Source organism: Coregonus lavaretus (assembly GCF_964263955.1).
Source record: "Coregonus lavaretus genome assembly, chromosome: 1".
NCBI lineage: Eukaryota > Metazoa > Chordata > Actinopteri > Salmoniformes > Salmonidae > Coregonus > Coregonus lavaretus.
In genome coordinates, this window is record NC_139988.1 from 44,935,803 (window position 1) to 44,947,348 (window position 11,546).

General features: G+C 47.2%; 1 protein-coding gene across 2 annotated transcripts in view; it reads left to right on the top strand.

Moving 5' to 3' along the window:
• LOC311128819 (B-cell lymphoma/leukemia 11A-like) overlaps positions 1 to 11,037 on the top strand; it is a gene marked incomplete at its 5' end in the record, with an annotated part of 33,244 nt that extends 22,207 nt beyond the window's left edge. Inside the window, one exon of one of the 2 annotated variants that reach the window (XM_084161050.1) lies at positions 8,158 to 11,037. In XM_084161050.1, the coding sequence (XP_084017176.1) occupies positions 8,158 to 10,382 (2,225 nt within the window). In that variant the 3' untranslated portion in view covers positions 10,383 to 11,037. The remainder of the gene's footprint in view (positions 1 to 8,157) is intronic. The other variant, XM_084161049.1, reaches the window with a different exon arrangement.
• Positions 11,038 to 11,546: the final 509 nt, after the last annotated feature.

An 11,546-nucleotide genomic window follows, 5' to 3' on the forward strand; every position in this document is an offset into this window, starting at 1 on the left:
AGAGAGACATAGGCTTCTGTATGCAGTCCTTATGGACAGATGTAGGATGAGCTAACTGTGTGGAGGAGGGATTAGACGAAGAGAGAAAGCAAGCATCAACCTGTGTGTGTAGATGTGTGTGTCCGTAGGGGCTGTCACACAGCTCTGGCCAGCTGAGGTGTTTGCTCAGTCCAGAGTGACCTCCCACTGTGATCACTGTGCAAGGCTGCAGACACACACACACAAACACACAAACACACACACACAGGCTGATGACAGAGTCGCGCCTGCCTGGCAGCTGTTGCTGGTCCCTGCAGATCACTCACTGCCCCTCTATGCACTGGCGGCTTCCTGTGTGTGTGTGTGTGTGTGTGACTTGTGTGTGTGTGTACTTGTGTGTGTGTGTGTTGCTGCAGTGACCACTCACCTATTGCTTATGAAAATCTGTTTCCCAGCATGCTCTTTAAGGACCCACAGGAGCATAATGAGATGTTTTTGCATAAGCGCTTACGTGTGTGTTAGCGTGTGTGTCTGTGTCTCTCTGTGTGTGTTTTGTCTAGTAGCAAGCCCTATTTTAAATCTATCATTTATCGCTCAGAATTTTTTTTCCAGCAAGGCTTCTCTCTGCCATACAGTAATAATGACACATGTAACCTCTATATTTGACCTCGTTGAGAAGACGACTCCCTTTAACACACAAAACACACCCATTTGTAACATATTGGTTTTATAATTCCACTTCACACATAAGGCTAGCAATCATCGAGGCAGAATAGCAAGCTAACCAAACTCTCTTCTTTATCCAGTGCAAATGTCCTAACAGCAAATATATTCAAATTGAAAAGCACAAAGTGCCTAATAGGAGCGTAGCAGGACTGAGCTGATGCAGGAGGGACGGAGATGGGGTATGAAAAACGAGTGAAGAGAGTGATTATGAGAGAGCGAGAGAGAGAGGGAGTAGAGTGTTAGCGAGCGATGACACTGGCTTTGGTGGACTAATTAAAATGGCTGAGAGTGTTTCTGACTGAGTCTAAAGCCGTGCCCCAGGGCCTGTACTCAGCTAACTGCTGCTCCAATATCACACACACTTCCATATCAGTGGCTTAGTGGAATAGCTAATGCATATGCAGACCTCAAAGAAGCTAGCTAGTAGCTACCCCTCTCCTCTCTTGCTGTCTCGCTCATCACTAGCTAGTAGCTACCCCTCTCCTCTCTTGCTGTCTCGCTCATCACTAGCTAGTAGCTACCCCTCTCTTCTCTTGCTGTCTCGCTCATCACTAGCTAGTAGCCTGTAATGCAGTGTGTGCCTCTCTGTCTCTGTGTGTGTCTCTTTCTCTCTGTGTGTGTCTGTGTATCTTAGGTTTGTTTGTCTGTATGTGTGTGTCATAGGCATGTGCCCGGCATGTGTGAAAGCGTCCCATTCCGTCGTTTGGGCCGGGGCTGAGTTTCCTCTTTCAAACCCCTGTCTTCCTCTGTGTGTGTGCGCGCTGTAATTTAGCTGCTCTGTAATTTGGCCTGTTGGTTTGGGGTTAAGTGGAGGCTGTGCTCACCACCATCAGTATACAGGGCCCTCCCAACGCTAGCAGAGAGAGAAAGGGAGAGGAACACACACACTACTCTAAACACATATACATACTATATTACACGTACGTACATTCACTGTGCATACTCACACACACACACACACACACACACACACACACACACACACATACACATACACATACACATACACATACACATACACATACACACACACACACACTCACATACACACACACACAGAGACATCATTGCTACAGTATGCTTGAATGGTTCTATAAAGGCCGGGCCATTTCATTGCAATCATATACACAGTTTAGGAGGCCCTGGCCGTGTTATTAGAATAGAGTTTACAAGATGCAGAGAGATGCTGAGGAGTCACACTGTACTGTATCTCTATCTGTTTGTCTGTGGACTGGTTGGATACAGATGTCTGAAATATCCCTGTAATCAATACAAGTAGCCAATCAAATAACCAACAACTAGTTTTGTGTCATTGTCTTTTCTATGTTATGCTGTTTCTATGATCTCCCTATCCTCTTTTCTCTCTAACATGTATTGGTCGCATGGTTACTGTGGCTGGGGATTGGGCGAGAACACACACACACACACACAGGAACACATTCACACATACACACACACACATACACACACACACACACACACACACACACACACACACACACACACACACACACACACACACACACACACAGGAACACATTCACACATACAGTTCCCGGGGGAGTGGGAAAGAGCACTATCTGTAACGCTGCAGGGTATCCTAATACAGGACAGAAGGTATTGATGTTTCTGACACACACACACACACACACACACACACACACACACACACACACACACACACACACACACACACTCTGGGACAGACGGTATTGATATTTCTTCTCAATACAGACACCAACCTTTATTAGAAAGTATGCAGTCCAACAGTATATGTACAATCAAATCCATTCACACACACTAACAGTGTGTAACAGACCTACACGTTGCGTGCAGTCAGACAGACACCAATTATAGATTGTGATCTTTGGTAATTCGGGCTACTTACTAGAGTACAATGGAATTTTAACAGACCACTTGAGCGCTTAATCATTCCAATTTCTTAGAAATCTGACTTGTATTTATAATTCACAAAATACTGTTTTTCTACAGTAGTTGAATGGCATAACACAGGTTTCTCAGAAAATGTTGAATATGATTAATTGTTTGAGGTATCTCACAATGACTGAATCAGGGTTTACTCGGAATGAGGTTTGGCTAAGGTGAAGAGGAAATGTCAGTTAGTATAGTAGTTTCTTAGCTCGGCCTTATTCTGTCTGTGGTCATGTTGATATGTCTGTGATCTTGTGTCTGTGTGTTCTCTGCATTGTAACAGCCATTACAGATGGGGCATCAGGTGTGTGTAAATCTTGGCACTACTAATTGGGTTTTCCATGCGGGACTTGTGTGTTCCGGGGATTACACTGGTAATGGGGAGCGGGAATTCTACATGAACACAGATTTCTGCATGAAAATCCCATGAAATTCTCCTATCGGGATTCACCTTTCAACTTCACAGTTATTACACAATTTCCACTGATTTGCAGAGGGTTAGGGTATGGATCAGAAACAAGGCTCTGGCAAAAAAGCATACTTTATTTTTCTCTCGTTTTTCTTAGTCCTTCTCTCGATTTTTGGCAAAAATGGTACAATTAATATTAAAAACATTCCACCCACGAGGCCACTAGAGGGCGATTTGGTCATTTGACTGCAGGAAAGGTGCTACGGGCTGTTGTCTAGAGATGTTAGTTTCTGCTGGTGTCTTGCAGAGCGCTCCACACTGGGTGGTTTCCCAGTTTTCCGTAGAGGCGATTCCTCCCGGCTCTCTGTTCCCTGGCCTTCCCTGCTCCGGCTTTGTCTGGGAACAAGTGTTGGTCAAACAGGCCTTTGTTTGTGGTTAGTCAATTGGTGCACCGCTGAGAGTCTGGGCCAGGACAGAGACGTGTGTGTCTTTCTGTGGACTATGAGGCAATACAGACTAAACTTGCTATGCCAGAGTAGATGGCTTTACGTAGTGACCCACAATTTGTTAATGATAGTGATAACGATCATAATAACCATAATTATAAACAATATCCTTGGGGTTTACAGAATTTAGTATTATAGAATATTTGCACCTTAATAATGTATATTGTAGGTATCACATCCCTGTGTAATTCTATAGCTAATGCATGATACACTTTTAAGGTAATGTAATATATTTGTGGAGTTGGTCAGGGGTGAAGGGATATCCACACGTAAATATTTCAGGAGATCTTGAAAGCCTAAGCCGCTGATAGAATTCTCAAATTCTATTAGGGGACATTGTCCTTTCTCCCTACCGTATTCCCTAATCCTGTTTCTGCGATGTTCCATTACCTCAATTACCATTATCTCACCCAGAGGTGGAATCTGCACTGCATAGCCAAGGACACAACAACACAGAAAGTGAGAGGGAGGGAGAGAGTGAGTGAGAGGGAGGGAGAGAGAGAGAGGGAGGGAGCAAGAGAGTGACTGAGAGAAACTGAGAGAGAGAGGTAGAGAGAATGAGGATGGAGAGATAATGAATAAGAGAGAGTAAGGGCGAGGAGAGATGGGGAACAGGGGACAAAGGGAACTGTCCAAATGGCCTAGAGTTGAGGGATGTGTTGGCTTGGCCGTTTGTTCTGCTTGTCAGTGTTTGTGATGCGTGTTTGGGTTGTGTGTAGCGTGTGTAATGTGTAGAGTGGGGGATGGGGGTAGCGGTTTTGCATATTAGGTGAATGGGCGGGGGCATATTATATGTGAAACGGTTGGGAGTTTACATTGTCTTGGGTGTGTGTGTGCGTGCACATGTGTGACATTGGTGCAGGTAGAGGTGATATGCTTGGTAAGATGGCAGATGAGCAATAGGAGACTGTGCGTGTCTGGGGCTCAGGCTGCCCAAGCTGTTTAAACCTGGCATCCATCTTTGTTTGCCACTGCCACCCGTCCAGACGGAGCACAGAGATGTCTGCTCTCTACTATGATAGATACGGCATTACACACACTCTCACTCTCTCTCATCTCTCCTTCTCTCCCTCCCTGAATTCCTCTCTGTTTTACATAGAAGGCATATTCCTCTAAATAAAAAATGTATGTATTATACTTTTTCAGGCAGTCCCCTACTGTACATTTTACTGCTCGGCAAATGCTGCCATGCCCCTGACAGGCAGTGTGTGTTTGTGTATGTGCGTGTGTTTTAGTTGGTGTGTGTGGGTGTATCTTCACAGCTTGGAACAGTGGAGTTATTTTAGGCCCTGTAAAGCGATCTGCTCAGAGTGGTGCATTTCCCTAGAGAGATGCAGTAAGCAGGGGAAGTTTCAACACACACACACACATTTCCTTCCATCCAGTCTCATGTTTCATGACTCTCCACCTCTGTCTGTGTGTGCCACCTTCTCACGTCTAACATCACCTAAGTGCCTCTGCAGTGTCCTCGGCTTAATGGGGTTTAGTACTTTGTGTATGTGTGTGCGTGCGTGTGTGTGTGACCTGAGTGTGTCGATATATGAAAGTAGGGAGGGTGTAATATGTTAGAGCATGTGTGATGGAGGTATGTGTGTGTATAACGTGGTGTAATATTGTCTATGTGTGTGTGTCTGACAGTGTGTGGGGAGCTCACTTTCTCTCTCTCTCTCTCTCTCTCTCTCTCTCTCTCTCTCTCTCTCTCTCTCTCTCTCTCTCTCTCTCTCTCTTGCTCCCCTCTCTCTCTCCCTCATTCCTCTCTCTCCGTCTGCGATCTGAACACGATGCTGCCAAGCTCTGCAGTTGCAGCCAACTACTGTCATGAGTGACGTGGGCTAAAGCCTAAGCCCCAGCCACAGCTCTGTCCTAGTACGGCCTCTGTCTGTCTCTCTACCTCACACGTTATGTCTCGTTAGAGTTGAACTGAGAGATGGCTAAATTAGAAGCTGTTATGGCTCTCAGAAGCCTACATTTCAGACATTTCCAATCATTTCAACTTTTTCCAAGGCACTTGCACATCAATAAGGAGGAGAAACAACTCTAAATGGAAATGCAAATAATGCATCTGGGTAGACCCTCTGCAGGTGGCAACAATTAGCAGAAATTTCTACCAATTCTAATTATCCATCATTTACTAGCTAATGCTGGACTTCCTCAACTGTAGGTGGTGACAGATAAGTGTGTGTGTGTGTGTCTGTGTCCGTGCGTTAGTGCGTGTGTGTGAATTCTCCCAGTGTGTTAGACCCAGACAGAACACAAAGGGGTTTGAGTGTCCGGGGGAGGGTCCGCCACTGAGGGGAGAGATCCACAGGCACACCCCGTCTATGTCTTAACAGGATTATCCAACCCAACCGCCGACTCTCACGCCTTTCACTCACTCACCCCTCTCATCACACAGCCCAGTAGCGACTGCTGGCCTCTCACATACACACATGCTAACACACGCAGAGCAGAGAAGTCTTGCTCTCTGCACATCTTTTTCCCTCGCACATTATATATCCACCATAAAGAGGTGAGAAAAAGGTTGTTTAAGAAATATGTCACTGGTTGACACCCCTCTCACACTGACACACAGACACAGACCACACACACACACGGCCCACTTTTACTGATGGCTGTTTTTGGTGACAGTGTTGACCCTTTGTTTTTTGGATGCGCAGGGTAAATTGCAGTTGGGGAGGGTAAAAGCTGTAAGGTAAACCATAAATCCCTTTTAGTGTTGTCGCTAATTCTCTGGTTCATACTGCCAGTCATTAGCAGGAGTATGGAGGTTTTAGTGACTGACCCCAGTCTGTTTACCTTTTGATTTGATGTGCTATACAGCACTTTATCACAAAATTGCTTTTTATCTGGAAATGTATCCTCAGTAATTATCGTCAATGTGTCTAAGGCCGTTGACATTTTATTTATGTATCTATTTGTCTGGCAGGATAGCAGAGCTAAATATGTTGGCTTGTCATTCTGAGAATAAAGTAGATGGATCGAATATATTTTTTTGAATCAAATAGCTCATTCATATTGGCAACTACTTTCCTATATATATATTCCCATTTTAGTGAAATTATATGACTTGTAAACAGTTGGTCTTATGCTCATCGGTTAGGGCTTGATTCCCAGGCTCATTTGAGGCTCACCTTAATCTCGTCTCAGGCCTGGGTCTCCTGTGTTGTCTGGGAGTGCTAGAGCAATTAGTCTGAAGGGGAACCAACCTGTGGAGGGTCCCTGGGTATATGGGCTGAATGACCACCCACAGGTGGACCAAGATACCACAATACAGCTCACTCTTTATTGCTGTGTGTTTTACCATGCCTATCTGTGTGTATAGTTACACATTTCAGCATTCATCTGTTTACTGTCTAAATGTTTGTATGTCTGTGTGTGTGTGTGTGTGTTTGTGCATGTGCGTGTGTGCACCTGTGGGAGAATCTGTGAATTTAGGCAGAGCAGTTGAGCAGCAATCTTTATTGAATAATCAGTACTGTCTTTTGTGTGTCTGTGTGTGTGTACGTCTATGTGTGTGTGTGTGTGTGTGTGTGTGTGTTTTGTGTGTCTGCATGTGTGTATGTCTATGTATGTGTGTGTGTGCGTGCGTGCGTGCACATGCACATGTACGTGTCTGTGTGTGTGACTGTGCATGAGTCTGCATCCATATAACTAGTTTCATATTGAAAGGCTTTCAGCCCGTTTATGATCTAATCTTGTAAATGAGCTGATGGAGGAGCGGGCTGTGCTTAATGAGATGACACATGCATTGTGAAGCGGACCACAGGTCATTGTCAGAGAGCCATTCAAAGTCAATTATTGTTTTAAATGTTCCTTTGTTGTCAAAAGCGGCTGAATACTTCACTGGGCTGCAATTGAGAGGGCGGTTCTAGTTATGCAGAGCAAGAGGCTTTTCTTCTGTGTGTGTGTGCGTGCGTGCATGTGTGTGTATGTCACTATTCAGAGCAAGGAATTATTACACTTACAGTATATACTGTCTGTGTTGATATGACTTCAGTCTAAAATAAAAAATAAAAGTATAGGCATACATTTTTGGGGGTCGTCCCTAAGTACTGTAGTAGTATCTGCTATGCTCAGTGGTGTTGTGTTTCTCTGTTAGGGGTTATTTCTGTACATCAATGGGAGTGCGTTCTCTGCAGGGACAGCAGTCATTGTTTGCTCTGTAGCAAGCTGAAAGACTGCTTACAGTCAGCTGGGATAACAGTGTCCCAAAGCAGGCTAGAGGAAGCTGTGATCCTCCACACACACACACACACAAACACACACACACACACAGCGTGTCTGGAGTCCTTTATCACAGCTGATTATGTGGGGCATTACCTCGATAAGAGTTGCTATGTGTTTTTTCTTCGTCTCTTAAGTCTTGTCTTTGTTAAAGATTATCTGATAATTAAGATAGATTTACCCTAACATCATATGATGGCTTTCTAAAAATATATTTTACCCATAAGACAGTTAAGAATAGAATGCAGTCAAATGCAGCACAGCTGAATTGAGCTAAACTCTTTAACAAATCAATAATTTATATTATTTAATAATTAATAGATTGTTGTTGTGAACATGAGTCTAAATCTGTGTCCCCTCTTCCTCTTTGTCCCCCTGCAGGTAAGGAAGAGCCCAGTACCTACACCTGCACCACCTGTAAACAGGCCTACGGCAGTGCTTGGTTCCTGCTCCAGCACGCCCAGAATACCCATGGCTTCCGCATCTACCTGGAGAGCGAGCACGGCCATGGCAGCCCCCTCACCCCCCGCATGGGCAGACCTTCCTCCCTGGGTGGTGGCGCAGACTGCCCCTCACAGCCCCCTCTCCACGGCCTCCACCTGCCTGAGGCCAGCCCCTTCAGCCTCCTCCGCATCCCAGGATCAGGCTCGGGGGGCCGGGATGGAGGGGGTGGGCACCAGCGTTTTCCCCCGACGCCGCCGCTCTTCAGTCCCCCTCCACGCCACCACCTGGACCCCCACCACCGGAATCCAGAGGAGCTGACGCTGGCAGCCCACCATCCGAGTGCCTTCGACAGGGTGCTGCGCCTCAACCCCCCTATGCCCCTGGACCCCCCATCGGCCATGGACTTCTCTCGCCGGCTGAGGGAGCTGGCGGGCAACACCTCAGGGTCCACTCCCCCCCACTCTCCCAACCAGCCCAGCCATATGCAACGGCTGCTCCAACCATTCCAGCCCGCTGGAGGAGGAGGTGGAGGGGGTGGCGGTGGGGGAAAGCCTCCCTACCTGTCCACCCCCCCTCCCCTGCCTCCCTCCATGCAGTCCCCCTCGGGTTCCCATACCACCCCCACCACCCCACTGCCATCCTCAGGCCCCCAGCCCTCGACTCCTCTGAAGACCAAGTCGTGCGAGTTCTGTGGCAAGAGCTTCAAGTTCCAGAGTAATCTCATTGTGCACCGGCGCAGCCACACAGGCGAGAAGCCCTACAAGTGCCATCTGTGTGACCACGCCTGCACCCAGGCCAGCAAGCTCAAGCGCCACATGAAGACGCACATGCACAAGTCGGGTTCGCCCAATGCTGAAAAGTCGGAAGATGGGCTCTCTGCAGCCTCCTCACCCGAGCCAGGCACCAGCGATCGAATGGGCAGCGCCAGCAGTGCCCTCAAGTCAGTGGTGGCCAAGCTTAAGAGTGAGAACAACAAACTGCGCCGGGAGAATGGGGAGGAGGAGGAGGAAGAAGAGGAAGAAGAAGAGGAAGAGGAGGAGGAAGAAGAAGAGGAGGGTGAAGAGGAGGAAGAGGAGGGGGAGGAGGAAGAAGAAGAGAAGGTGGATGGAGCTAGGAGAAACAACAACAGCTACCACTTCAGCTTGAGTCTGGAGGCAGCGCGGCACCATGACAACAACGGCAGCATTGGGGTCGGGGGAGTTGGGGTTCACCTGGTAGGAGGAGAGGAGGGTTCCATCCCTCGCTCACTGCCTGAGGTGATGCAGGGCATGGGGTTGGCGGCCAGCATGCAGCACTTCAGCGAAGCCTTTCACGCACACAAGCGCAGCGCGCTGGACCAAGAAAACCACATACACCACCACATCCGCGAGCACACACAACGCCAGCTGTGTGATGAGGACTCAGCGCTGGAGTCGGACCGTGGAGATGGGGGCTGCATCTCGGCCGTGGCCATCAACGGGCGCGGCACGTCCCCCAGCGAAGCAGCCTCGGTGGGCCTCTCCAAGAAGCTGCTCCTGGGCAGCCCTAGCCCCCTCAGCCCCTTCTCCAAACGCATCAAGCTGGAGAAGGAGTTTGACCTGCCTACCCCCACCATCCCCAACACAGAGAACGTCTATTCCCAGTGGCTGGCCGGCTATGCCGCCTCCCGACAACTCAAGGACCCCTTTCTGAACTTTGGAGGAGACTCCAGACAATCGCCCTTCGCCTCTTCTCCATCGGAGCACTCGTCTGAGAATGGCAGCCTGCGCTTCTCCACCCCTCCTGGGGAGCTGGATGGGGGGGTGTCGGGCCGCAGCGGGACAGGGAGTGGGGGGAGCACGCCCCACCTGGGGGCTCCGCTGACTCGTCCTGGCTCAAAGGACAGCAGCAGGCGCACCGACACCTGTGAGTACTGTGGCAAGATTTTCAAGAACTGTAGCAACCTGACGGTGCACCGGCGCAGCCACACGGGCGAGAGGCCTTACAAGTGCGAGCTGTGCAACTACGCCTGCGCCCAGAGCAGCAAGCTCACACGCCACATGAAGACACACGGGCAGATCGGCAAGGACGTGTACAAGTGTGAGATCTGTCAGATGCCCTTCAGCGTGTACAGTACCTTGGAGAAACACATGAAAAAATGGCACAGTGACCGCCCCTTGAGCGCCGAAATTAAGTCTGAGTAGTGGGAGTTTCACCTGTCATCAGCCCGCCCCTCCCTCCCCAGTCCCCTGTAGATTCGCCCTCCTCTTTCGCCAGTCCAATGGACAACGTGCTCTGCACCAGCACACCCCGTTTCCATTACTTGTTGAATGCATGATCTGTATCGGGGCAATACTATTGCATTGACGCAAAACTTCAAGCCTTTCTCTTGTGCAATAATTTACATGTTGTGTACTTATGTTTTCTTTCTTCCATTTTTTATTTTTTTATTTTTTTATAATTAGACAGCATGCATGGTATGTTTTGGCTAATTTAAAAAAAGACAATGTCCCTGGTTGGTTAGTTGTTGAGTAAAATGTGTTGCTGTTTTCTTGTTCGGTTTTTATTTTCAAAAAAGAAAAGACAAGAAAGAAGCGACCATGCTGCATACATTCTGTAACACATATCATGTACAGTTTTGTGTTGTAACATGGAGGATGAACAGTCTTCAGCTTAACCCTCTCTGGACGACCTGGGAATCGCACTTAACCTTCATCTTTCTAAAAGATGTTCTGTCCCTATGGGGTTAAAACATAATCTATGAATTGGCTTGATTACTAAACACAAAGCAGTGACAGCCTTTAGATTTCTTCAAAAGATGAGGATGTGTTGAGATTTGAATTTGTACTATCATTTGGTAAAACAAAAAAAAAGTGTGCCTTTAATATCTTGAAACTGCATTGGTTAATAATCTTCCTATCTGCTATAAGCTTGGGGTCACGGCTGTATACTGGACAATGGTTGAATCCACCCAGAGTAAAGGTTCTTGCATCAAGTACCTGACTGCTAAAGTCAACTGTGACTTACAAGATTAAATGATAATAATAATACAGAAACTTTGGAGAATTCTGGTTAATCATCATTTAGCTACCTATTATATGTATTATAGTGTCTTTAAATTGTGAGGTTTTCAGCAGGCACGGTACAGGCAGTATTGTGTTTAACTGAATTGTTTGTATATTTTATTTCTGGTGCGGAGGTACTGAACACAAAGGTACTCTGTAATGTACAATCCTAAATTCGTGGGACTTTTAACGTTTTGTGAAGACATCGAGAGTTGTCATGTATTTACAGTAGCACAAATGTATGATGCTGCTTGGATTTATCTGAGTGTAATATCCCAGCACACCATACAATACGAGGGCATT